We start from the raw sequence: 27,797 nt of genomic DNA on the forward strand, positions 1-27,797 counted from the left end.
CTTCTAGTTCCCTGAGTAGTTGATAAAAAACGTCCCAGAATGAGAGAAACTAAGAAACAAAAGGCACCTTCGGGTAAGAAACTCGCCAATGGGACCCAACCAACGGTTAGCAACCCGAAGCAGGAAACGGCCGGTGGCAATGCTGGTGTTTCGAGCAAGATATGGGACGACGAACGTTTCGCCCATCTCATCAACGATCCCCGCTACCGTGGCATGCCAAAATCGAAGAAAAAGGTACAAATCGATAGCCGCTTCAAGGCGATGTTTGAAGATGGTCGGTTCACCGAACGAGCCACGGTGGATCGTTACGGCCGGAAGCTGCGCCAGACTCATAGCGACGAAATGAAGAAATTCTACGAACTGGAGGAAAGCGACGACGAGGATGAGGAGAAGGCACAACGCGAACGGGAACTGGAAGAGCGCGCAATGGAGGGCCGGATGAAGGAGGAGGAAAATGAAAAGGACACAAGTGGGTCAGACTCCGAATCCACCGACGACTTGGAGCTGAATGAGGAGGAGAAAAACTTGGATATACCGACCAAAATAAAAAAGCGGCTGAAGAACCTGGAAATAGATTACGCCCGAGGAGAAGGCGTTCTCTTGACGGAGAGTTCTTCGGATGATGATTCGGACGAGGGTTTTGAAGGGGCGGACGATGACGATGAAGTGTTCATCGAGCACGTGTGGGGCGAATTGGATGCGGACGCGGAACGTACCGAAGACTCGACGAAACGGTTGGCCGTTTGTAACATGGACTGGGATCGGATTCGGGCGGTGGATATTATGGTTCTGTTAAACTCTTTCCTTACGCCGGGATCGACCATCAAGAGTGTTGCGGTAAGACATTTTCATTCATTCACAAATCATTTCAAAGAAATAATAATATTTGCAATGATTTTCTTTTTCAGATCTACCCCTCCGAGTTTGGCAAAGAACGTATGCAAGAAGAGGAAACACGGGGCCCACAAGAACTCACCTCGCGCGTTATGGAGGACTCCGAAGAGGAAGCGGATGGTGACGAAGAGTCCCAAAAAGAACGGTTGCGTGAGTATCAGCTAAATCGGCTGAAATACTACTACGCCGTCGTGGAATGCGATACGGTCGAAACGGCGGACAAAATCTACAAAGAGTGCGACGGTGTGGAGTACGAAAGTACGGCCAACAAAATCGATCTCCGTTTCATCCCGGACGACATGGAGTTCAACGATGAGCCGAAAGATCTCTGTTCCGAGCTGCCGGACATGAGCAAATACGTGCCGCGTATCTTCACCACATCCGCCCTGACGCAGGCAAAGGTCGAGCTGACGTGGGACGAAAACGATCCGGATCGGAAGGAGTTCAACGAAAAGATCCGGGACGGCAAATGGGCTCAGATGCCCGAATCGGAGCTGAAAAAGTATGTCGTTTGTTCGAGCAGCGACGAAGAGGCGGATGAAGAGGAGGGAAAGAAAAACGGAAAGACAAAGAAGCGGCCACTTGTGCTCCTCCGAGCCCCCGAAGCAAGCAGCGGTTCGGATGAAGGGGCGAGTAGTGAATCCGATGGCGAACCGAAAGGACGTCGCAAGGAAGAGATGATAGCGAAATATAAAGCCCTACTGAATGAGGTCAAGGAACAGTCGCGGAGTGACGATAAGGTTGAGATGGAGTTCACTTGGAAGGTGAATGACGATGGGAAAGATAAGGGAGAAGCGGCCGATAGCGAGCAGGAGGACGACGACAGTGACGGGGAGGGCCAGCAGCATCAGCGTGGTCGGACCAAATCGCTCCCGGATGATGTGAATCCTTTCGAAAAGATTTTACAAAAGAAAAAGGAAAAAGCCAAACGCCGAAAGGAACTCAAAAAGCGACGCAAACGTGGCCAACTGGATGGTTCTGACGACGGGGATGCTAATGAAGACGACAGTTCAGACGACGATACACCGTACGGGGTCGATCTGAACGATCCCTTCTTTGCCAGTGCGTTCGATGAAAACGAATTCGACCTTGGCAAGAAAAAGAAGAACAAAAAGAAGGACCGTGAGGCGATACAACAGTCCAAGGAGCAGGAGGAACGGGAAGCCGCAGAGGAAGCGCGCCGTAAGGCCGAGCTGGAGCTGCTGTTGGACGACGGTGAGGACAATCGGGCACACTTTAATCTGCGCGCCATCCAGGAGAGCGAGATCGATCTTAAGTCGGTCTCGAAAGCGAAACGTCGTCGTATACTGAAAAAGAGCAAGCAGGAGATCGAGGAGAAGCGCAACGCCAAGCAGGCGGTGACGGACGATTTCGAGGTCAACGTGGAGGATGACCGTTTTGGGGCCATCTTCTCGAAGGCGGAGTACAACATCGATCCCACGAACCCGGCGTTCAAGAAAACGAAAGGTATGGATCGTTTGATCGAACACAAACTGAAGAAACGCCGGCTGGCGGAAAACGATATGCCAGCGGAAGATGGTGTGATGGTTGCATCACAGCAGGCTCCGGGGAAACAGATGAAAAAGGATGTGGCGACTACGATGCTGGTGAAAAGTATCAAACGAAAAATTGGCAAGGCCACATAGGGTGTATAATGTGTGTTAATAAAAGCAAATGTCATCAAAAACATGTTAATGAAATTGTAGAAATGTGTTATTACCTTCACCTTTTGTATGAGAAATCCTAAATCATACCTTTTTTTCTGCCTTCCTAACTTGTTGAAGATCCCGGGAAAATTGATCACTAGAACCATAGAAACTAAACCAACAAAACACTACAATTTTCTACTAAATTTACTACATTAAATGCACAAAACACTACTATAAAGATTTAAAATGTTCGTGGTACAATTCATTTAGTGCAAAAATTATAATTTAATTCATTTCGTTATTTCACTTCACTTCATTTTTATTCCACTGTCACTTACACTTAAGCAAGACGGTTCCTTCGCTTTTCGGACACGGTTCCACGGAATCGACCATTCCCCGGTAAAGTCCGGCCACATCGGGCGACAAGCGGCAAACACTGCCACCACCACGTTGCTTCTGGTGCTCCTGCCGGTTGATATCCCCGACACAAATCCACCGGCTCTCGGCACTTTCATCGACGGCCCACTTGGAATGATCCTTTAACGTAGCAAACCGTTCCTTCCCGTCGATCGACACTTCCTGCACATTCATCACAGCGTGCGGCCGGCCGGAACATTCACTAGGCAAATTGCCCGCTCCATGCTGCCAGCTTTCCACCAACAGTCCCACATCCAACGTTGGTGCAATCCAATCGGCGTACAGTTCCTTCGCAAAGAGGCGACTTTTGGCGAACGTGACAAACTCCACTCCACCCGCGGAACGGATTGTTTGTTGGCTGTAGAATGGAGGCGATTTTTCTCCCGGTAACATCTTTGCCGCGCGCGTCAACATCGGGAAGCGATCGGTTAGATGCGATGGGATGCGGGCGGAATAAACATTCACCTCGTTGAACAGCAGCTGGTGGCCAACGGTTTCCATCTGCGAGCCGTCGAGCGAAATGCAGAGAAAACTCTGCCCGTACAGCATGCCGGTATGGGGGTAGCTATATCCGGTGCCGATCTGTGGTGGAAACTTGGGAACGGAATGGATCAACCAGTAGCCGGTCTTTCCATCCGTACTGACAACACCTTTGGTATGGCCCCGTTCGCCGTCGACTGGTCCATTGGCAGGTTCGTCGTTGTAGATAATTGTCAAGGTGGTGGGTTCATTCGACAACGGTTGTACGATCGTACTCCCTGGTGCACTTTCCGACTGGTTGACGGTGAAATGGCCACTATTCCATCGTAAAATGTCTTCTCCGTGCTCATCCTTCGATGAGACATAGACATACCGCAATCCATTGGTGGGCGAATCGTGTTCGGAAGGTTCTTTCGGTAGCTTGTAGAGATAGTACCTGAGGGAAGCGAAAACAAAGGACACTAGACTGATTTCTAGGCGGAAGAGAAACAACCAACACTTTTTATACATACCAATCCACTGGCTCACCGTTTTCGATTCGGCATCCTAAACTTTTATCGTTTCCAATCAATTCAACACCAGAAGCTAACGAAAGCAGGAATACACATAGAAAATGCATCTTGCAATGATGCATCTTTACCGACGCCATTCGGCTGAATCCCCGGAACAGCAGGGATCGTAGCGAACGCGGCAGCCGAATGACGTTCGATTATCGAGTGTGATGGTTGATGTTTTGGTTAAGCAATTTGAATACTTTTGACCGTTACTCTAACGATCGGCGTACAAAAAATGGATTCTATTGTTCTGTATTTCATATAATCGATTGTGAGGGGAGAGAAAAGAACATTAAGCGAAACGAGACCCCATGCCTTTGTGGGGTGATGTTTTCGGTTGTCTCATGAAATAAAGCATACCCCAAGCCAATGATACACAAGGTTTAAACATTTCTAATAAATTATTCACTTTATTGTACAATAGGCTTATTTATGCGATCGTTCGTTCATTAGACGTTAAATTAGTTATGGTTTTATTTCCTTTCTATCGCCACAGCACCATTAATGATGATTGTTTCGCGTAAGCGTTCATCATATTCGTTCCCATATGAAGTTGAGACCCGAAGGAAAAAACAGAAACCTTACAGGAAAGTACGACACCACAGGTGGATGAAGAACGGTTCCACGAACCGTCCAATACAACGAACGTATGGGTCAACTGGGAGCTATAAGGCGGCAGGAAAGACATTCGATGCGGATTCTGGACTAACGTAAATAAATGGGTCGCGTAGCGCGTATTTCAATTACGATCTATCTCTCTAGGCGGTTGTTTGTTTTTTGTTTGTTTGTTTGTACACATATTGTAAGACCTTCGAAATGTTCGTACTCTATTCATTTAGTACCACTCCTTCTGGTTCCCATCCTTTTTCTCCCCTTCGTTAACTCACTCGGCAGGATGCAGTGATCGTTTGCCTAACCACAGACCACACATCATCAGCCGATAACCGTTGTTTTCCGAGCACCCTTCAACGTGGCCGCTTGACGATTTAAACCGTTTTGTCCTTCGTTGCACCGGTTCCGGATTCGCTACGCACTACCGGTGGAGCAGGTACCTCGCTGGCCAATCCACCACCACCACCAACAACACCATCCATTCCACTTCCTCCTGCTGCTCCATTAATACTGGCATTTTTCTTACGCTCCTCGACCACCTTCTGCAGGGCATCCGCATTGATGATGGCCGTACCGTCGTCTAGCTGCTGCGAGGAGGGAAAGAGAAGGGAATGCAACGGATGAAAAGATCGTAATCTTGCATGTAGTGTACTAGTATGAAGCAGAAGATAGAGACACACAGAAATAGAGAGACAGAAAAGAAGGGGAGGCGAGGGGGCACAGCCAGTAGCATTTGTAGTTTCGGGTATTAGCCCTACGCTTATCGAACAATTAAGTCAAGCCGGATGATGAAGATGTGATCCAAAGGATCACCCTCTCTCTCTCAAGCAAAAAAGTGAGGATTCCTCTGAACAACAAAAGGCAGAACGCTCCGGGGTCGGTTCTTCACTTCGGAGGTGCCGTAGTTGACGAGGACGAAGGGGAGGACTTCGATGCTGATGGTGGTGGTAGTGGTGGTGGTGGCGTTGTCGATGGTATTGGTGGCAAAGCATCCGCACTGACCTGTCCGGTGGAAATCGCGGGCGGTGGCGGTGGCGCGAGGGCGCTCAGATCAGTTGCCTTGTCGGTCAGCTCGAGCAGCTTTTCCTTCTCCTTCTCTTTCTGCTCCTTTTGCTTCTCTTTGGCTTCCAGGCTCTTGGTGAGCGCCTTCTCGATCTTGTCCTCCGCCTCGAGCACCTCCTCCTTGTCGAGCAGATCGATCAGCTCGTCCACCTGTTTCGCGTTCAGCTTCACGTTCTCCTTGCCGATGGTTTCGATGACCTTTTGGCGGGGGGTGGGAAATAAGTAATTAGATCAGACCAATTGCCGAAGATGTTGTAGAACCGTTTGCTTACCTTCAACACATCCTCCACCTTAATTTGTCCATCCTGATCGTCGTCGATTTTGCCGAGAATTTTGGAAATCTGGTCTAACCGCGAGTCGTCCGTAACGTTCTTAATCTATATTGGCAGAAAAGGAAGAAAATATGTAAAAGTAATGTTTCTGGTAGATAGTGTATTCTACCTGGGTGGGTAGACGTACCTTCTTGATGGCGGACATCAGCTCATCTATCCGCACCAGTTCCTCTTCGGCCGCGGGCGGTACCTGCAGCCCATCGCTCTGTTCTGCCGCGTGCTTACGCTCCTTGAGTTGCTTCTCTTTGCGCTCCAGGTCCGTCAGTACCGTGTCCATTTTGTTGATCATCGAGTTGACCTTCTTGAACAGAAGCTTGGCGGCTCGCGATTCCTTCACCTGCACCTCTTCCTTGTTCTTGGCGGATGTGACAACCTGTGGGGAATGGAACCAAAGGGACACGTTTCGTTTCATCTCACATTCCGGATCCGACTATCCAGACGGCAAGGGAAAGTATACGAACCTCCTGCAGCTCCTGTACGTCCTCCTGATAGTCGGCAATTTCTTCCTTCAGGTCTCGCATTTCCTCCTTCTCTACCAGCAGCGACTTTTTGTTTTTGCCCAGCGTTTCCAGGGCATCGCCGAGCACCTCCAGGTCCACACTGGAGATCTCCTCGGCCGTTTGTGGCGGCTTTGGTAGCGGATCGAGAATGATCTTGGTTGCAGGTGCAGGCGCAAAGATAACCTCCGGTTGCTGCACAGCGCTTCCGGGGGCGGTCGTTTTTGGATCCGTACCGTCCGCCATCAGGATCGGTGCACCGTCGACCAGTTCCTGCTGTTCGCGCTGCTCCTTCTGCTTTTCTTTCTCCTCTTCGCGCTCCTCCAGGATGCGCCGTTGTTCCTCCTTGATAACCTCGATCTTCGTCTTGTTATCGATCTTACCCTCGCGCTCGCCGATCGCCGCCTTCGTGACGGTACCGACCGAGTCGGGCAGCGAGGAAATGGTCGCCTTCAGCTTGTCGCCGGTCGTAATGTGCTCCGGAAGCATCATAGCGCGGGAAAGTAACAGCAGCGACGGTGGAACCTTCTCGTTCAGACTGAGGTTTATCCATTCTTGCAGCTGCGACTTCAGCCGCTCTTCCGACGCACCATAGGCACGCATACCACGTGCCCGGCAGGCCGCTTGTAGCTCGGAGAGGTTCAACGACTCGATACCCTCCTTCTGGATGGTACGATCGTCCGCGGCGAGACTGCGCAGCTTCATGCGTAGCTGAAAGCGCAGCAAATTGGAAGTGCCAATGGGGGAAACCTCCACCACCCGGCATAGGGCCTGCAGCTGTGGGCGTGACAGTGAGTCGAGCGTAATTTCATCCTCAAACAGCTTGGAGAATTTCAGGATCTCCTCGTTGGACGCGGTAAAGTTGTCCGTCGTGCGGACGCGCGTAAAGAACTCGGTAAAATCCTTGGCCGCCTGCGACCGATGCTCCTTGTGTTGCACCGCCATATCGTCCAGCGTCTTCTGGAGGAATTTGGCCATTTCCAGCTTCACCTTGAACGTCTGCTTGAACTTGTCCTCCACGTCGGTGGATGTCTGGAACGTAGAGGGCAGCATGCCCGGGAACAGCTTGATCGCGAGTGGTAACAGCAGCTCCATGAACGGCACGATGATGAACACCGAAAACGGCACCAGCCGGAACAGATCCGAGGTCGTCCGAATAAGGAGCCGATGCTCGCGACGCGTCAACGTTTTACCGTTCAGCACACGCCACAGCAGCTTCCGGCTGATGTTGATGTCGATGAACAGCAAACGGAACCCGTGGTAGTAGTGCAACACTTCTGCCCATATCCGTTGCTTGAGTGTTTTCTTCACCACCGGCGCCGTCGCTACCACTGCCGCCCCTTGGGCCGCAGTCTGTGGCGTGGTGGCGTTGCTCGACGCTGTGCCTCCGGTAACATTTTCGCTACCGCTGGCCGCAGCCACGGTGGTACTGTCGGTGAACCCTTTCGTGACCGGTGCGCCATTAACCGTGCCAGCGGCGCTGCTCACCTTCCCGTTTGCCACCTGCTGTTCTTTCTCCTTCTCCTTTTGCGTCTGCTTTAACGTCTGTACGGTAACCTCGATCTTCGAGGATGGTTGCTCACGAAGCCAGCTCGTGGTGGAAATGCATCGGATCGTCTGTGGCGTTCCGTAGCCGAGGGCATCCAGCAGAACCAACCCACCACCGGGCTGCCGTACACCACCGGCGGCCGGTGTCCATGAGCTGGAGTTGCTTCCGAAGTTGGCGTTCCCCAGGCACACATAATCATACTGTGCGCTCAGGACACCGATCGGTCGCTTCGATCGATAGCTGGCGAATCGTACCCGGACATTGGCTAAAACGAAAAGAATGAGGAAAATTTAGATTCAAATAAAGTTAGGTAAAAGACTAGTTTGAGGTACGATTTATATGCGATGTTATTCCTAATCAACGATTCAACTAGAAAATTTAATTAATTTATATTTTACCATTACACCCCAACTCGCATCCTTTCTTTTCCACGAATTCATTTCAGTTCTTTAATATGCTTTTCACTGATGTACGAGCTGATCGCCCTAAATAACCCGATCGTGATCACTCATTTTTTCGATTGCAATGAAATAAACTTTACAAAACGTATGAAAACGAATAAAATGTACTCTAGTCACGCTCTTACCAAGATGTACCGGGATCGAGAAATGGCCAAGTACGAGCAGTGCCATCATTGTTTACTTTTCTTTCTCGCCACAAATAAAAATCGCGGAACAAAGCGATCTCGCGTGTTCACGGTTGCTACGATCCAGATAGGTCAGGTTTATTCCGATGCAACAGAAACTGGATGGGAGCAAAATCTAAACATCCGCAAAGTAGGCGAAAGTCCCCCTCGTCAACCACCGATGCGCCTATTGATGATTCTCTGTTTTTATTTTGCTCTAACGTGAATTGCCCTCTATCGCACAATGACGATCGAAAGAAAAAGGCAAGGTGCAAACAGAAGGGCCCCTGGATGATGGAGAAAATTGAAATGATTTCTGCACAGTCTTGCAGTCAGATGGGGCAGTCCGTTGGCGGGTGGGAAGCGGGAACTTATCGCCAACAAAAAACAACGCGCAACCACGCGAAGACACTCCGCGACACACACCGTCGCCACGATGCTGTTCGGTCGATACTGTGGGCATTGTGCGGTGCACTTGGCGTTGTTTCCCCCCGTAGACGACGACGACGACGACGACGAGTAGACAGTTGGACGACTTCCGTCCGTTTGTGGCTCGGATGTGTGCGTCTCATCTGTGTCGGACATGTCGATGTAAGTTCTAGCCGTACAGTACATCAGCTTTATTTATATTCCGCTTCAGCGTGTCTCGAAGACCAGGTTTCTCTTGCTCCGCCGGATGGATAGCAAAGGTTTTACCCCGAAGGGATCACGAAACCTGCGATACAATGAATCGACACTCAGGACTAATATGAAAACTTTCAACCTACTGGATGCTTCGGTCTCTGCAGTTGCATAAGATCGCTTTCTCCCTTTCTAGAAGGTATTACAAATTTGTTTACAATCGTTCCATATTCGTTATGAAACTCACCTCAAACCACATTTTCAGCTGTTTGCAATGTGCACAGGTTGAGCTGAGAAGCTGTTGGACTTGGTGTAAAATCTCTCGGTGTTGCTATGACAACAGCGTCGTAGCAATCGCCTTAATTTGGTCATTTATTTTCAAGTTGAACTTTCAAGCACCCTACACATTCCTCCAAAACCTTATGTTCCTAAACTACCTTTCGATTTAGGTGCTTAAATTAACCTTCACAATCCCGACAAACCTTATCAAAGGCTACGTCGCAGCAAATACACTGCCCGATATCTTAGCTGCGATAGCATCGAATCGGTTGCACGACCGGTGGCCATGCAATGCATTTTGATAACGTATTTCCACCCCAACACAGGGTGATGAGTATGAGCGAAGGAAAACAAGTCTACCGCTGGGTTGTTCCCAAATTATATCCCATCTGTGAAGAGTAAAACAAACAGAAAACAGTCACCCATTTCGTCAATGAACATCTCATGCGGGATGCTGAGATTGGTTTGTTTCTCCATTCAGTTCGCAGTTCGCGAATTGCGTCAAGTTACCGACTTGGCATTTTGTTTTTCGATTTGCTGCTCGCTTTCTTTTTGAGACAGACACATTGTCGGCTACCTTTCATTTCGTTTTTTTTGTACTAGTCCGCTTCTCAGCTGTCATTCAAAGCCGCACACCCTTATTTAAAGTGATGTGAAACTTTTCTTTCACGTACAATTCTCTCCTCTTGGAATCATTTTCCTTTTGGTAGGTGAATTGCGCTAAGACGACCGCTTTCTGGGTCAAGAGTTCAACGTTCTTCCTTCCCACGTTTTCGGCCGGTTCCCGGTTTGTGCGGTTGCGATGGGTTGGTAATTTGAGCTCGGGCATTACCCTAAGCGATCGTAATCGTATCCCTAATCAGCGCCGATGATTTAGAACGGAAAGTGAATCTTTTAAAAAATTGATTGAGCCTGTGTTTTGAGAAATAAAAGGAAAATTAAAAAGGGGAAAGCGTGCATCGTGATTCACCACCACCCGTTTGGTCGCGCTCCAATTCTTCTCGAGTGAAAGAAAAGACATATAATCAAACCTTCCCCCAAGCGAAGGTCAGGGATGATGATAACTAAGCATGCCGCGCTGCTCCCCGCTGAGTCGAAACGGCATCAAATCTCGTGCAGTAGGTGAGGTTTTTTCCTTTTTTTTGTTGTAGTTGTTTCGTTCGCGGCCTACTGCTCTACCCCTTCGCATGCCGTTGGGTTGGAAACCGCGGAAAGGCACGCGCTAAAACCGTGCTTAGCAACCTTCTCGCACACTAAATCACCTCCCAACAGCTGATCGTCACAGCGACCTGTCCGGCGTGTGTTGGTGTCCGTGCAAGCATGGCGGATGCTGTGGGATGTGGTTTCGCGGACGGGGAAGCAGACCGGTGCAGCAACGGGCAGTCGGGTTTGTATTCTCCGCACTTGGCTTCGGCTTCGTCGTTGCGAGTTTTCCTTTTTCTCGCCTAGCACCGCAACGCGCAGCTGATTGTGCCCAAGATGTTGAGGATAAAAAACCCACACTTAGCTATCCTCGCGCTAATACCGGGAAGGGGGGAGGAGACCGCAAATAAAAGGTTGTTGCATTTTCGTTGCAAAAAAGAAAGAAAATTATCTTCAGCAACGATCAAGACGGGGACGCTTATCTTAATGGATGTGGGTATGGGTGCTCGAACGAAATTACTCGCGCTTGGCAAATTCGTGTAAGTGGATTTTAATGATTGATGCAAGTGTCTATTTAATTTTGCAAACTGGTTGTTTGGCTCCAAGTCAAAACATGTATTTTTTTAACAGCCTTTATCGATTACCCTTTCATTTTATAGCAAAAAGCCAAGCAAGAAACTAGAATTATGGATAACAAAATGATTCCGGACGAAAATGGTAAGATGATCATTCATATTTACCAAAGAAGAGTTCAGGATTTTTTTTCTAGACATATGCGGATTGGCATACTTTACGACATCAAATTCCATAACTGTACCGTACAGATTATGTGTTCCTGAGAATAAATGCCAACTTCAACATTTCTACAAAACGGCTGACGATGCCGAAGGGCGCAAGGGCAAGGGCGCACTGGGTGTGGTGGTTGCGGTTATCATGCAAACCAGTTAAAACAAAGAGCAAACACCACGCGTAAGCGACGGTCACGGTCAAAGAGACGCGGCTCTTTCAAACCACTATCTTGACTTGTTCCAATAAGGAAAAAACTCGCTGATTTTTCAAGTGATTTTTCTACCCTGCAGCCCATGTGCGGCTCGGTGGTGGTTTGGCGAGTTTCGACGCTTCGAGTTTGACGATCATACGATCGTGGTTTCACTGTACCGGCGGGTGCCACACGGAAAGTGCCGTTGCGGCACAATTTGCACGCAATGTTTCGCGAAGCAAACCGGTTTGGAGTTTTTGTTTTCCTCTTGTAAGAGATTAATTTTCTCTTATGTTATTTTTACCTGGCCGATCCACCGAATGCGATCCATTAGAGCCCGGAGTCCTGACTAATCAACCTAAAAATCGCTCAGCAAAATTACATCATCCTCTTTCGACAGGGGCGAGTTTAAAACCGAAGAATCGCGTCCAAAGCGAAGAAGAGAAGAATCGTTCGATGACTAGTGTACGAATGTGTTTGTGTTTAGCAGCACACGCATGATGAAATATTCACGTTCTGCTTACTAATGCCTCACGATCGTGCTTCCGCCGCCCAACACGTGCGGTTTTGTCGTGCGTCTTCTTCCTCTGGTTATGTTTTCTAGCCGATTTTTCCTCATCATACGATTTGTGCCAGCGTGTACCGAGGACAAAGTTCAACCGCTATGGTGGTTCAACTAGAAGAACCGGTCGGTACTAGCTAGAAATCGAATGCAAGATCAGCATATGAACTTGACCGAGTCTCTGAGCTGCAAGTGGCAGCGGCATCATACGTGGAGGTGAGATTTATTTTGGTCGCGTCATGTGCGGCACAAAAAAAAGGGCCACATCCTCGGCGCCCAAAGTGGTGCGCATTTGTGCGAAATTGTCCCATCTCGCTGAAGTGTGTGCTTTTGCATTACGTAAACACGCAGGGATACGACGATTGTGGGCCGCCAAATGTCGGTCGTCCTGTTATCTCGAGCACTAGCAACACGACAGGGCTTGAGGACCACATGTTTGCGTTTGATAGGGATCTCCATTACACTAACTGAGCTGGCTAAAACGAAAGAGGGAAAAACGACTCCGATTCATGCACCTATCGCACTTGATACTTACGGTGAATGTTCCGGTAGTAGCGGTTCATGCCAATCAGCTGACTATGGTTTCTAAGCAGCAGACTCATCGTTAAGTATGATTGCACGATTTTCAAAACACTTCACCAAATGGTAACCAATGCACTACACTGGGATCACTGCATATGGAACAGGTAACTATAAAATGTACACCGCAAAAGGCGCTTCGGCCGATGGATGATTACAATCAGCAAATAGACTTCTCTGTTGCTGTTGCTGTTGCGGCAAATACAACGTCAGCCGCAATGTAACCTGGGATAGCGAGCTATTACAATGCGAAATTGAACACTGAAGATTTTGCTTCCAAACTAAAACCACTCGGTATTCAAAGGTGCTGACCTTTCTCTTTCAGAAAGGATGCTTCCTTTTCACTGCAATCTGGACGGTGTTTCGAACTAATGACGATAAAATATTGTTCACGGCTGTACGGAGGAAAATTTCCATCTCCCCAAATCCGGCCGAACTTTTCGCGTAGACTGAAGATAGTCGAACGATGATGGGGCTTTTGCGACGGACAGCATACACCAGGTCGTACTATTTTAGACGATAGCAACTTTCACTCAACACAAACTGTCAAATGCGACCTGAACCTCAAGCAAGACCTAGTAAACTTAAATTAACATTGGAACATTGAATGTTTAATTCCTAGCCATAGTAAATTTGGTTACAAGTGCTAGTTTTATGTTCAAGAAGTGGTTTACAGGAAGCATTAAGTAAAATATATGTTCGTCTAAAATGGACTTAACATAGCCTGTATTTCGTTAGGGCATGACATATCACCCGGTAAAAATGATAATTGTTAACAAAGTACGGAGTGAGGTTTAGAAGTTTACTTACATTTTTCATTGTAAAAATAGGAGACATAGATTATTGTGGAAATTATTATCGAGCCTTTCGTTCAACATAAAAGAGCATGTTTAGATATGTAATTTTAAATTTTCAATATAAGTTCGTGCGATTCGATTCCAATAACTACAGTCTATTTTCACTGGACCAAACGTTATCCTGACATTCCTGCACAAACATCAAATGTTTGTTTTGTTTACGTCCTTCCCGGCTCGGCAATCGATTCATTGTGTATAGTGTTTTCCAACAATTAACTATTGTATTTAATACTTTAATATACGTATACAAGCTCAAACAATGGATAATCCACTATTCGGAACCGCTCACATGCTTGATGAAGTGGACAGTAAGTTAAAATCATTCGAAATCAGCGTCCCCAATGTTCCTCCCCGATGTAGATACACATTCCTTTACGATTGTTTTCACGTAGAAAAACTCATGGTACTTCTTCACGACGGGCGAACACTGATCGGATACCTGCGAAGTGTGGATCAGTTTGCCAACCTGGTGCTGCACCGTACGATCGAGCGGATACACGTTGGCAACGAGTATGGCGATATCCAGCGTGGTGTTTTCATCATCCGTGGGGAGAATGTTGTGCTGCTAGGGGAAATCGTAAGTGTAACACATAAAGAGTTATGAAGAAAACTTTGGCTATGTCCCGTTCCTCCCTTTGTCCGCCAGGATCGCGAGAAGGAAAGCAGCCTCCCGTTGAGAGAAATCTCGGTCGATGATATCCTGGATGCACAGCGTCGGGAGCAGGAGGCCCGGCAGGAAAAGCATCGACTGGTTGCCAAGGCGCTGAAAGAGCGAGGACTTAACATGAATTCCGAGATGGCCCAGGACGAGTTTTAGTGATGTTTTACGAAGAAGAAATACATGTCAAACTTTTTTTCTAATTTTTTAAGTACCAACAATGATGTTGATCGTTTCGTTTCCCATTCGGATATCGAAAACTAGAGAAACTGCATTGCAATGCTGCAATTTGATTGTCTGAGATGTGTCATTTTTTATTGAGATATATAAAATTATAATCCTGTTATCCACTGTCCGATGGCATACTGTTGGACACAACTTGTGACGAAAACAAAAGTGTTCACTTAGCTGCGAAGTTTGTCATTTCGTGACTCATATTAAAATGTATCAAAAATTACTGATTTGATACGTACTAAACCTGCAAAAGTTGATCTTAAATTTTACTTTTTCGCCCTAGACTGGTATTATCTTGATAATAAGTAAGTATGCGACAGCTGCAAAATGCTGTCATGTCCAATATATTTTCGTTTTCATGCTATACTATTCCCACGTACGACGCAAAAGAATCAATGGGAAATATGTATAAATTTTGATTGACTGTTCCTCTTGTGGGGAAGGATTTTGTTTCCTTTCTCCGTATGTTGGGAAAAAAACGTTCGGATGAACAATACCTAGATGAACTGCGAAACTAGAGAGCCGTCTCGTCTAGCTCGGAATCACAGCCCGGAAAAACGGCCACCGTCTTCCGAGCCCCTTTGTCCGCGGTGGCTTCGGTAACATCATCTTTCGGTGGATCGTTACCGTTCATGCAGTACAGCAAACTTTCACTCATCTTCGACTCACTGAGCTGTTCGAGTCGCTCCGATGACGATTCGAAATCATCCGACTGGCTGGCAAACGACAGGTCAGCGGGACTTTCTGGCATCACACTGCGACTGAGCAGGTAATCTCTGAAGTGTGCAAAGAAAGGGAAAGAAAAATCCGAGTTATATAAGTCCAGGGAAGGCACCTTGAATCTTGAGACTCTTACCGAAAGGTGCTCGTCAACGAGCTGGACTCATGATCCCCATGCTTCGTGGAACCACCACCCATACCAACACCATTGCCACAACCATCAGCCATGTTACCTGTCGAATGGAGCGGTATCACTGGCGGCAGTCCCACCTCGTCCGCGATCCGGGGCAGGCCGGTGTCGTTGAGGAGCATCTTAAGGTTTGGATCGACGTGCGACGATAACGACGATGACGAAGATGCGGTCGAGATGGTTCCGGACGATGATCCGGCGATCGGCTCCAGATCCACCTCTTCGTCCTCCTCCCGGAGGCTGGAAAAGCTAGCGCAAGTCGTTGAAAGTTGCTGCTGATCGTTTCCATTCATCCCTCCTAGCAGTACGACCGGCTTGCGGGAACGTGGCGTCATGATCGATTCCTTAGAGATTGAGAAAGCATTAAGAACGGAAAATGGATAATGTAATTGAATTTTAAAAAATTAAGGCACAGGTAAATATATTACATTAACCTACAACCTCCGCGGGGGTCCGCGACAGCCGAGCGGTAGCGCCGGTTAGAAAATCGTCCCATGAGCGCCGGGGCTCACCACCTCGACGGCGTGGGTTCGAATCCCAACCGAGACCGGACCCTCCCCTGTACGAGAGGACTGACTATCCACGTACAACAGGGAATAAAGTCTCGTAAGCCCTTAAACGGGCAGGCATGACCAAGAGGTCGTTACGCCAAGAAGAAAGGAAAAACCTACAACCTACCGTATGTAACGCATTATAGAATGCTTTTGAAAATAAGTTTTCTCCGTAAAACATTTTCAAATTTAAAAAACGTTTCACAATATTTTTTTAAAATTTTTTAACATATGTTGTTCTAACACGAGCAGCGCATAAAAAGCAGCCAAAATTCTATTTTTCCTATACAGCGGTTACAAATTTAAAAAAAATATTTACACTTAAGGAAATATTGTTAATACGCCGAAAATTTAGCAGCTTAGAATATCCTGAACGTCATAGATATGTTTTTTAGGGAGAAGTATGTTTTCGTTCCTTTTGCACAAAATTTGGTATAACATATTGGTATATTACTGATTAAACATTTCAAATGCTATACAGTGTGAAGATTATTAACAAGAGTTTGCATAAATGTTTTAGCGCTCATTAACTCACGCACCAGAGGAAAACCATATTCATAGTTGCAGTTCATGCCAAAAGGTATAATTAAATTTACACTCAGAGCAGAAGCGATAAAAGCGGGGAGAAAAAGCGCACAGATAAAAGATAAAAGCAGATGGAAGAGTCCTGGGAAACGATGCGACGAAAAATGAAATGAATGGCACTGAACACCTACCTGCATGGATTTTGGCATCCTTTGTGTACTTTTCGTGATAGGGGACATGGAATTCCGCCCCCCTAGGGCGTTTGCAGGCCCGGGTGTGCTGGACAGATAGGTGGACGCCCAGCTGCCCCCCAATCCACCCACCGTTGTCGGTTCTAGCTGATCTATTTTACCATTCCATCCGCGCTGCCGATCAGCCGGACTTTCGGCGTACAGTTGCACCGTACTGGTTACGGTGGAGGGTAATGAAGGGGAACGCGATGAGGTCGGATAATCGATAAGGGTGCCAATTGATGGCTTCGCTGGGACGAGTTGCTTCGTAGCGGGCGAATTCAACAATAGTTCACTTGATCGACTGTTCTTCTTGCTCGCCTTGCTGTCGTTCCCGAACGGAAACCGTAGATTGCCCATCGACACTCCTTTGATGAGTTTGTTCTTGAAAAAGTTTATATTCATCCGAGCCTTCGTCGGGCCGGATGCGGGTTGTGTTTTCGGTTTCGCCCCATCGACCGTACGTTCCGCGTGTAGACGGTGATTTGTCGCTTGCTCCCGTCGGTGGTGTTTTTGGTACACGATCGCACTGAGATTCGGTTCCGAGCGATACCGAGAGCGTGTGTCACCCAGCGAAGATCCGGTACCGGGTGAGATCGTGTACCGGTCTTCCTCAATGTCGCTTAAACGCAATGTCCGCTCGCAGTCCTCTTCTTCTTCGTCCGCCTCGAAATCGTCCCTAGCTCCACCGGCCAGCAGTAGCTCATCGTTTGAAAAATAATCTTCACCATCATCATCGTCTTCGTCGTTGAATGCTCTCCCTGCACAACCATGACGAATACGGTGCAGTCGATGATCCTCTCGGACGTTATCCTCTTCCTCGCCAATGTCGTCATCTTCCTGCTCGACGAAATCTTCATCATCTTCCGGCGGTGGTGGCTCACCGTCTTCCAGCATCTCGCAGGCAACGATATCACCGCCAAAACGCACCATCGGAGCGGATTTCGGTCGACTCGGTTCGTCGGCTTTCTCCACGCGCGATCGTTTCCTTTCCGATGCTCCCGATTCCGAATCCTTCGTGGGACATCCTTTTGTGCTTGATCGTTCATCTGGCTCACCGGAAGATCGACGTTTTTGATCCCGTTCCGGTTGGTGATCGCTTGTGGTACTGCTGGAAGTGCTAGTGCTACTTCCAGAGCTATACGTTCGGGCCGGTACTACACCACCAGTTGCTTTCTGCTGCGACTGTGGCGTTCCACCGTTGCCCACCGAAGAAAGGGACAATGTTGACGATGAGGATGATGACACCGAGGAGCAGCGTTTCAAGCACGCTGGGCTGCCACTGGACGGAGAAGGAGAGGACGAGATAGGACTCTGGAAAAGAACGCGCTGCTTCGGACCACTGTAGTTGGCTCCGTTAGGCGTCTGTTAGGGGTCAGTCAAAGGGTTAGGCGTTAGCGATGAATTAATGATGGATGGTTTATGTATGAAAGTGGGTTAGTTTATGACGATAGACACACACACACACGCACACTCATGGTACATAGCGGGCAATCGGTGCAGTTAAAAATATATATTAACGAAGACATTCAACATTATCCTCTAGGAGAAAACATGATGACCACTCACCTGAAACGTTACCGGTGTTTGACTGCCACTTCCAGCGCCTCGCTTGGGAGTTCGGGACATCAGTGACTTGTGGAAAATGTGGCGCTTAATCGAATCCCCGATCGACCGTGGATACTTCATCCCGCCGGCACTTCCGGTACCAACCGACCCGGCCGAACCTCCGGCTGCATTTTTCTCCCTCAACATCAGCACCTGCAGTGGCGTACCGTACCCATTCTGGCGGTTGAACTTGCTCACCAGCTTCTTCTTTTTCGACGATTCCGGCAAACTCTGGATGTGCGCGTACAGCTGCGCCAGCGCCGTATCGGTGGAGTTCATGATGTGGGCCTCGGCCGTTTTCTCCCGATCGACGAACGTGTACACGGTGTTCGCTACCGAATCGGACGTGGTCGACTCGTTAAGGATGTGCTCGGGGGACATTGTTTTGCGGCGCTTCTGTTCCACAAAGTACGCCCGTATGTCGGTCGCCAGCTTGGCCGGGATGTGAAACAGGCGCAGGCCGGTTTTAATCATGAACCCAACGATGCCGGACATTTGCTGGGCCGTAGTGTGCAGAGCCTCGGGGCCAAGTTTCCGTGGGCAAATAAGATGAGGCGTGAAGAGGGTGGCCAGATTTTCGGCGGACATCTTGTTCGTGGCCTCGTACTGAATTGTGCGATTTAGTAGCTCGATAATGCAACGAAGCAGCGTGTTGTTTTCCTCGGGAAGCAACAACAACAGTAACTGTAGGGCGTTCAGCAGACGATCTTCTCGTCGGACCAACTGGGCGTCCTTGGAGTGGAACAAATCGGCCACCTGACAGTAGGCGGGGTAGTAGAGCTCCGTTAGGAGCGGTTCGGAGAGATCGGCTAGGAAACTTTTCAGCACACTTGCACAATCGTGTGCCGTGTAGTCGCCCTGGTCTAATGAAAATGGGGTGCTTTGAACAAGCAAGTTCTTTAGCTCATTTTGTCGCGAAACGGAACCGGTTTTACGGAAGATTCCTTCCTGAGAAATATCTGAAAAGAGCCCGTTATGGAAATCTTCATTCTATACTGGAGGAACTTTGCATCACTTACTTTCTTCCATCTCGAGGAACGCTATCAACTGTTTCAGGTCTTCTATGTTCTCCTTCGTCAGAGTCGTTTTCGCCGCTTCCGGCGATACCGCCTTCACCGACGTACATCCTTTGGCTTTCTTGTGGAATCCTTTCCATTTTTTAATCTTCTGCTTATCTAGTCCGGTTGGATCGTTTCTAATGGAGGAATTAAATCAAAACCATCATAAATCGCCACCGTCCATACCATTTCACTCAACATCTCACTTACTCGGTGTCGGTATTGAGGTCCAGTTCGAACGACAGGTGCATCCGGACCAGCGTAACAAACTGCTCCGGATGTTCATTCTGTAGGCGATTCGCAGTCTCTTGATCCAACCGCACCTTTATTGACTCTTCCACATCCGTCATATTCTACACCGCGAGGAAAAGCTTCCTCCGTTCGTGCGGTTTCAATAATCACCCCAAATGGTTGTTTTCTCGCTTCCCTGGCCGATGCAATTTGGGTTACGCTTCACTTTCTATCGGTGCGTAGAACACAAACATGGCACAGACAATCCCGCTGAGAATTAAATCCAACGTTTGCACATTCCTAACTAACGCCCATTGCACCGAGGAGACGTTGGGCCCGGAAGCTTAAGGAATACAAAGGATATCTACACTTCGGTGTTTATGAACGTATCCTAGATTCAGAAAATTGCGGTTTATTTTGTACCTGTAAACTGTCAAAATTTTAATTTTGAAAGCAGGCGGTTTGAAATGTCATTTTCTCTTCGATCGCTGTGGCAATCAACTGGGTATACTTGAACGGTGGTATGGATGACATAGGAAACTCATGATTAATTATTACTAAAATAGATTTGAGTTGTAAACTTAAAATAAGAATTATTTGAGCTCTTAGTTAGGGTTATTTGTTTTAAATCCCTTTGTTTTTAAAATAAGTCTTTTTTTTTCATCTGCATTGATTATTTGTCAACATTTGCCTAGCTGTCACATTCACCAAAACAAGAATCGCAGATCTTTGCAGAAGTTTTCTTTTTCTGCGAATCATCTGTACACTGCTCGCATCATGTTTTTGCTTTAAACAGTGCTTTAATGAACTAATTACCATTACCAGTGTAAAGTATTTAGATAAGGATACAACGTGGTTGTTAAGTGTACAGCAGTTTTTATGCATATCAACCCAGTGAGACAGACAACAGAGCAGTACGTGTTGAGGTGTTCTCCATCGGTGACCAGAGTACCAAATTTCTCCACTGATTAAATACGAAAACATGCGATAAAGCCCACCTTTAAGTCGTGCGTTGTTGTTGAGGCAGTATTCTCAGCATGACCAGCTACGATACACTCGGCGGTAGCGGAGGGGGAGTTCTCCCCGGCATCGGTGGTCTCTGGCATTGGTTCAAACATATGAAACTGTATCGTGTGATCCTGCTGGTGACGTTGTGTTTCCTGGTGGGGCCCTTCATTTTCTACCATCTACTGCAGGACGATGAATCCAACGCACCGCACAACGACATCCACCGGACACGGTCGCAGCTCGATACGTTTGAGGAAGTAAGCCCACTGAAAGCGGCCGATCTGAAGCTGCGAATCGATGAAATGTTGCGCATCAAAGGTACCGTTTCGCTGGAGTTACGCGACCTAGAATCACGGCGCCAGAAGCTCCAGTCAGACATCGGGCTGTACAATCAGAAGATCGATGAGCTGAAGCAAGAGCTCGCGCGCCAGCAGACGGAACTGGATCGATTGAAGATATCGGTTGAGCAGGCGCAGGTTGCCCAGCGGGAAGCGGTGCTCCGGAACACACCAGAGCTGGCACTACCCCGGGCCCTCTTTTCCGATTCGCTGCCTGTGGAACGACGCCCGATTGCGGTGGAACAAAGTCGGGCCTGCAAGATGAGCACCTGTTTTGATCACTCCCGGTGTAGTCTCACGTCTGGCTTTCCGGTGTACCTGTACGATCCCGACACGACCGTCGTTGTTAGCGAAGGGTACGATATCGATGGTTTCCTGAAAACCACCATCAAGCAAACGCTCGGTTATAACGCACATCTAACGACAGACCCGAAAAAGGCATGCGTATTTCTCGTGCTCATTGGGGAAGCCCTTCCCGAGCACGAAGTATTGAAGAACAATCGTTACAATACACCACAGGATAGGGCCGTGCCGGGTGGACCGATCCAGCAGTCCAGCCTAAACGCCACCCGACTAAGGATGCTCCCATTCTGGGGTGGTGATGGGCGGAATCACGTGCTGTTAAATTTTGCCCGTCGAGAAATTGGCACCAGCGCTGGGAATATGCTCCGTGGGACAACGGTGGACACCGGCAGGGCAATGGTCGTGCAATCGAGCTTCGAAGAGAGCCAGTTCCGACCCGGGTTCGATTTGATCTCGCCACCCATCCTCGGACCCCCGGGTGGGGACGTTTGGCAGGAATGTGTCCCGATGCTTCCCGCACGGCGCAAGTACTTGCTAAGCTTCCAGGGGGAACTGAACGGTCAGAATGGGTCGATGGGGGGAGAGATGGGACCGCGACTTCCCGGGACCGACGATACCGAGGCGGACACGGTGGACGAGTTTATCATCGAGCATCTGAAAGATATGTCCTCGGGAAGGACACAAGATCATTTTTTGCTACAGTTCGAGTGCGTCCCGGCGACGGAGCAGCGTAATCCGTCGAATGTTCGCGATTGGTCGCTCTGCGGAACGGACAATTCACGCAAATCGGTGTTGAAGGACTCCACCTTTGCACTGCTGCTGGCCCCGGGGGGCGGAAGCGTCAGTTCCACGCTGCTGCAAGCTCGTCTCTACGAAGCTCTACGTGCTGGAGCGATTCCTCTGATCTTGGGCGGCGATCAGGTGCAGCTACCGTACGCGGACACGATCGACTGGAGGCGTGTTGTGATCGCTCTTCCGAAGGCACGCATCACCGAACTTCATTTTCTGCTGCGAGCCATTCCCGATGCGGACCTACTGACGATGCGACGCCAGGGACGGTTGGTTTGGGAGCGCTACCTCAGCTCGGTGCAATCCACCGTCGACACGATCGTGGCGAGTCTGCGCGATCGCCTCGGAATGCCCCCGAAACCGGTGCCATCGGTGGTAGCGCACAGCGTATTCAACTCCTCGTTCATACCGCTCAAATCAGACCCTGTTATCGATACGGAACCGGAGGAATCGCTCGGACCGATCGAGCCACCGTACCCGAGCCCGGCCTTTCGGCGGAATTACACCGCCGCGTTGATGCAGTCGAGGGAAATGTGGAACGATTGGGCCGACCCGTTCGCACTCTATCCGCAGCTACCGTTCGATCCGGTGCTCCCGTCGGACGCGAAGTTTATCGGCTCCCATATGGGCTTCCGGCCGATCGGCAAGGGAGCGGGTGGAGCGGGTAAGGAGTTTGGCGAATCGCTCGGTGGCAACTATCCCCGGGAGCAGTTCACGATCGTTATTCTCACGTACGAACGGGAGCAGGTGCTGATGGATTCGCTCAGTCGACTGTACGGCCTGCCCTATCTGCACAAGGTGATTGTCGTGTGGAACTCGCCGAAGCCTCCGCTCGAGGACTTGCGGTGGCCAGATATCGGTGTGCCGGTGCACGTCGTTCGGGCGCCCCGGAACTCGCTCAACAATCGCTTCCTGCCGTTCGACGCGATCGAAACGGAGGCGGTCCTGTCGGTCGATGACGATGCACATCTGCGCCACGATGAGATCCTGTTCGGATTTCGTGTTTGGCGCGAGCACCGAGATCGTGTCGTCGGTTTCCCGGGTCGTTTCCACGCGTGGGACGTGAATACGCTGGACTCGTGGAACTACAATTCGAACTACAGCTGCGAGCTGAGCATGGTGCTGACCGGGGCCGCCTTTATTCACAAGTACTACACCTACCTGTACACGTACACGCTACCGCAGGCGATCCGGGACAAGGTGGACGAGTACATGAATTGCGAGGACATTGCGATGAACTTCCTGGTGTCGCACGTAACGCGCAAACCCCCAGTCAAGGTGACCTCCCGGTGGACGTTCCGATGTCCCGGTTGTCCGGTATCGCTCAGCGAGGACGATACGCACTTTCAGGAGCGACACAAGTGCATAAACTTCTTCACCAAGGTAAGAGAGGGTACTTGCAATTTATTAGATCATCTTAAACCTCGCTCGAGTAGGAAATTACGAGTAGAAATCGTAGTACGCACGCTCTCGGTTGGTTTCCAGTATGGTAGGCGAGCAACTGCCCGACGTTGATGGTTTACAATCGTTTAAAAGCTCTTCGTTTGACTTGCTTTTTCGTTTTTTCTGCTCAGTTGAGCTCATGGAATCGACTGACGAAGATTCTGTGCTACTCTCGTCGCTTTTTTGATCCCTGTTCGAATTGATTATTAGATTGGATTTAGTTTCCGCAGGTTTTTCATCCGAATCGGTGATTCTTAACGCTGTCGGTATGATCGTTTCATATGGTGGAATATGTTCTCCCGCTTGTATCGCTTTGGGAATGATGACGAACATTACATCGTTATCTTCGTATGGAAACCGTTTGCCTCCTGATGCGATTCTCTTGAGCCCCCTTTTCACGGTCTGTGTTAGCTTTTGCAACTTCTTCATATTTTGAAGCTCCATGCTGACTTTTGTAAATGATTTTGACAGATAAATGATTTATTGTTTTCGATTGCGTTTTCTCTCAATTAAGTTGTTCTCTAAACGGTTTTTAAGCACACTTGGATGGTTGTTTTATGTATTCTTCTGAACTGATTTTCAAATTAACTGATGTGTTCATGGGATAGAATGAGAAAGCTTGCATTTTTCGAGAAATTCGCCACTTTGTTTTTTTTTTAGTTTTTTGTCTATTCGTTAAAATTGCTATCTAATAATTTTCGTTTGCGATTGCGGATCCTTTAATAACAGTTTTTGTTTCCGTCAAAGTGGAGAATTTAATTTTTTATGTAACTTTGTTCTTTGCAGGTTTTCGGCTACACTCCACTACTCAACACTCAGTACCGGGCAGACTCGATCCTGTTCAAAACGCGAATACCACATGACAAACAGAAATGCTTCAAGTTTATCTAAACGCGTACTGCCGCGTCCAGCAAATCCTCACATTCAATGATTTACTCCGTCCGTCGTCGTACCGATTAAGACCGGAACGTGGCGCATTTGTTCCAGAGAACCACTACGCAATAATTACTTGACCACCCGCAATACTACCCGCTTCGTTGGGTTACTTTTACAAGACATGATTCGTAAAGAATCGCAACAATATTATTGCACTCACTACGAATAGGACAACAGTGTCGGTCTGATACCGTTAACCGTGCACCAATTAGGTTATTTTTATCACTTGACTGTAAAAGATGCCATGTGTAGTAATTTAGGACCAGCTATGGAAACTGTAATCGACATACAAGCGCGACACGTAACCATTTGCCGTTCGATTCATGCATACGTCATGTTACGTTCGCTCCGTTGCGTAGATTGAATGAAGCGGGGTGTCGTTTTCTATTGCAGCGAAAGTCGATGTTCGACCGGCACTGAAACCACAGACACATTGTTGTAAAAGCATTACTTTGTAGCATATAGGCTAGGCGAATGAAAATTAACCAATAATCACGACGTCGTGTAGATCATAATCTTAGCAATTCGATTGTTTTATCGATGTTCCTCTGCCCGATGGCAAGGAAAATGAATCCAAAACGGAAAAAGCAATGTTTAACGATGTAAGATGTTTCGTAAAAGAGCGGCGTAGTGAAAAACAACATTAGTCAACATAAGGCCAAGATCAAGGAGTTCGTTCGCAGACGACTTAGCCACGGTAGGGCGTTTTGGGTTAACTATGTTCCACCAAACCGGCACAACGAGTTTGTTTTGCTACCGGTGCACTTCGAGGCCATTCACCATAGTTCGTCGTTCCAGTGACTGACTACACTCTAATAGTCCTACACACCTTTTGACGTGCAACATAGCCAAGTTTAGTTTAGTTTAATTAAGTTTTAACTCTACATGTATCGTGTAGCCTTAGTGCGTGGTGCAGCTTTAAAGAATCAAGACAATTCTATTCCTGTACTCAATTTATTGTACTCGTGCGCGAAGAGTAATATTAAACGATACCAAGTGATTAAACCATAAAAAACAATTGTTTCATTTTTTTCTACCTGCATGTAGCGAAGAAACGGAAAATGACATATTGGTTGGTTGGAAACTAAAGCTTGCGGAATATTACAGGGATTTTCAGATGATATAATTAACAGCAGTAGCATTATTTCTTACTGCAGCATATGATATTCCAATTGAATCAGTTGATTTTATAACGCGATCATGTTTATTATGACTTTGTCAGTTGCAATTAGAATCATAGTAGGGGTTATCATGAAATCGTCGTTTCGTTTTAGCGGTCGCTAAAGGCGCTCATTCGTCGCTAAGGGTGCTCATTTGTTCATAATAATGAACTTTTAGCGACTGAAATGAACAAATGAGCACCTTTAGCGACCGCTAAAACGAAACGACGATTTCATGATAACCCCTAGTAGTTGATATTATAATCCTGGTACAGCAGCTTGGCCGAAGTATGCAACTAGCCGTTGCTGCATAATAATTCATTCATTCGGGTTCATCCGGGTTCATCCGGTTCATCCGGTTCATCCGAGTTCATCTGGTTCATCCGGGTTCATCCGGTTCATCCGAGTTCATCTGGTTCATCTGGTTCATCCGGGTTCATCTGGTTCATCCGGGTTCATCCGGTTCATCCGAGTTCATCCGGGTTCATCCGAGTTCATCTGGTTCATCCGGTTCATCCGGGTTCATCCGGGTTCATCCGAGTTCATCCGTGTTCATCCGAGTTCATCTGGTTCATCCGGTTCATCCAGATTCATCCGGGTTTATCCAGATTCATCCGGTTCATCTGGGTTCATCCAGTTAATCCGGGTTCATCTGCTTCATCTGGGTTCATCCGGTTCATCCGAATTCATGCGGTTCATCCGGGTTCATTCGAATTTAACCGGTTCATCCGGGTTCATCCGGTTTATCCGGATTCAACTGGATTCAACTGGATAGGAATTGGATTCGGTTCATCCGGATTCATCCGGATCGAATCGATAGAAGCACTAAGGATTCATTGGTGATGAACCGGTTGAATCCGGTTGAATGCGGGGTGCTTCTATCGATTATGGAACCAATGAATGTTTCCGAGCAATATTGTTCTTCTTCTTCTTCTTCTTCGGCGATGAATTGAAGGTATTAAATCCAGCTTCCTGGGCCTTCGCAAGCTAACCTGGAGACATAGACCTCTATTGGTTAAGGACCGGCTACTAAGGCCATATGTCCTGATTTTCTGTGTTATTCTGATTTTCTGTGTGCGTCACATTTTGACTGCGACCAAGCGGCCAGGAGCACTGCTACCCAAACACTCTAGTGCACAGTCAAATTGTGGCTGTTTCACCCGCCGTCACGTAAGCAATATTTCCTTCCGTTTGTCAGATCACACGAACTTGTGGTCCGCTTGATTACTCAAACAGCACGAGATGTGCGGCAGCTAGGATTTATCTGACTTGAGCTCCATGCATGCACGATGCATCGAACAAAGCTGGAGAACAGTGAATCAAAACGGAACTTGTCGAACTAATCGATTTTACTGCGCATTCGCGACCTACTTATGCAGAGATGGAGACCTGTGCTAGTTGCATACTTCACTCAAGTATAAATTGCAGTGGAAAGAAAATCGGAACTGGTCGTGCCTGATTCCGATTTTGAGGAAGGAATGTATCTGTCAAACGCGTTTGGCAGAAAACTTCTGGAAAAATATGACAGATACATTCCTCATCTAATAAGGGTAGTTTCAACTGACAAAGCTCTGATAAACATGATCGCGTTATAAAATCAACTGATTCAATTGGAATATCATATGCTACAGTTAGAAATAATGTTATGATATCATCTGAAAATCCCTGTAACTTCCTCGTTTCCCTAGACATCATAGTTGAAAACGATAGGTTAAAGATATCCTTCTGCTGTATTACAATAATATTACGAAGATAAACCTCAGACTTGAATACAACAGTGTTAAACGATTGAAACGACTCGCGCGCGGCTTGCATTCAAGTGCTTCAGGAACGTTGTGTGAAAATTCGTCAAAGCGGAAGTTAATGCCTCATCCTCTCGCCATCTGGTGTGCTGTGCAGGAGAGAGCCTGCAGGCGAGATTGGGACAGCGTGCGTTTCCTGGTGCGCGCGAAAGAGTCAATTGAAAATCGATCCTGTCAAATGTGCAAACTTTCACCGGATTGATAGTGCACTAGAATAAGCGAGGGAGAGTAAGAGAGAGAGAGAGAGTGAATGAACGAGACAGAAGTTTTGATACGATCTTCCAAAAGGATACTGGCAGGCGGGAGCTTGTTAGGGTTGATG

The 27,797-nt window shown here is 47.9% G+C and overlaps 6 protein-coding genes across 7 annotated transcripts; 3 read left to right on the forward strand and 3 right to left on the reverse strand.

Annotated features, from left to right (window-relative positions):
* The first annotated feature begins 2 nt into the window (after nt 1–2).
* Nucleotides 3–2,586, forward strand: LOC131261559 (ESF1 homolog). Its single transcript, XM_058263625.1, has 2 exons — nt 3–837; nt 909–2,586. Exons 1-2 carry the CDS (start codon nt 40–42, stop codon nt 2,538–2,540), a joined length of 2,430 nt encoding a protein of 809 aa, XP_058119608.1. The 5' UTR covers nt 3–39; the 3' UTR covers nt 2,541–2,586.
* A 222-nt stretch (nt 2,587–2,808) lies between these two features.
* LOC131272138 (deoxyribonuclease-2-alpha) lies at nt 2,809–4,110 on the reverse strand. The gene is made up of 2 exons (XM_058273779.1): nt 3,953–4,110; nt 2,809–3,876 (listed from the first exon to the last, which is right to left on the reverse strand). The coding sequence occupies exons 1-2, from the start codon at nt 4,087–4,089 to the stop codon at nt 2,874–2,876; spliced, it is 1,140 nt and encodes a 379-aa protein (XP_058129762.1). The 5' UTR covers nt 4,090–4,110; the 3' UTR covers nt 2,809–2,873.
* Nucleotides 4,111–4,439: 329 nt separating this feature from the next.
* On the reverse strand, nt 4,440–13,270 carry LOC131260867 (mitochondrial proton/calcium exchanger protein). 2 transcript variants are annotated; one of them, XM_058262704.1, is made up of 6 exons: nt 12,791–13,270; nt 6,462–8,311; nt 6,128–6,373; nt 5,941–6,045; nt 5,609–5,866; nt 4,440–5,190 (listed from the first exon to the last, which is right to left on the reverse strand). In XM_058262704.1, the coding sequence occupies exons 1-6, from the start codon at nt 12,855–12,857 to the stop codon at nt 4,981–4,983; spliced, it is 2,736 nt and encodes a 911-aa protein (XP_058118687.1). In that variant the 5' UTR covers nt 12,858–13,270; the 3' UTR covers nt 4,440–4,980. The 2 variants fall into 2 exon arrangements, with proteins under 2 accessions (XP_058118687.1, XP_058118686.1); XM_058262703.1 differs by having other exon boundaries at nt 4,440–5,193.
* A 588-nt stretch (nt 13,271–13,858) lies between these two features.
* Nucleotides 13,859–14,570, forward strand: LOC131261188 (U6 snRNA-associated Sm-like protein LSm1). The gene is made up of 3 exons (XM_058263141.1): nt 13,859–13,999; nt 14,084–14,268; nt 14,338–14,570. The coding sequence occupies exons 1-3, from the start codon at nt 13,951–13,953 to the stop codon at nt 14,506–14,508; spliced, it is 405 nt and encodes a 134-aa protein (XP_058119124.1). The 5' UTR covers nt 13,859–13,950; the 3' UTR covers nt 14,509–14,570.
* Nucleotides 14,571–14,643: 73 nt separating this feature from the next.
* On the reverse strand, nt 14,644–20,073 carry LOC131261187 (nuclear pore complex protein DDB_G0274915). Its single transcript, XM_058263140.1, has 6 exons — nt 19,676–20,073; nt 19,427–19,602; nt 18,369–19,366; nt 16,761–18,164; nt 15,440–15,837; nt 14,644–15,359 (listed from the first exon to the last, which is right to left on the reverse strand). The coding sequence occupies exons 1-6, from the start codon at nt 19,813–19,815 to the stop codon at nt 15,098–15,100; spliced, it is 3,378 nt and encodes a 1,125-aa protein (XP_058119123.1). The 5' UTR covers nt 19,816–20,073; the 3' UTR covers nt 14,644–15,097.
* A 459-nt stretch (nt 20,074–20,532) lies between these two features.
* Nucleotides 20,533–25,515, forward strand: LOC131271887 (exostosin-3). The gene is made up of 2 exons (XM_058273455.1): nt 20,533–23,517; nt 24,364–25,515. The coding sequence occupies exons 1-2, from the start codon at nt 20,734–20,736 to the stop codon at nt 24,466–24,468; spliced, it is 2,889 nt and encodes a 962-aa protein (XP_058129438.1). The 5' UTR covers nt 20,533–20,733; the 3' UTR covers nt 24,469–25,515.
* The last annotated feature ends 2,282 nt before the right edge of the window (nt 25,516–27,797 follow it).

This window comes from Anopheles coustani, chromosome 3, assembly GCF_943734705.1.
Source record: "Anopheles coustani chromosome 3, idAnoCousDA_361_x.2, whole genome shotgun sequence".
Classification (NCBI taxonomy): domain Eukaryota; kingdom Metazoa; phylum Arthropoda; class Insecta; order Diptera; family Culicidae; genus Anopheles; species Anopheles coustani.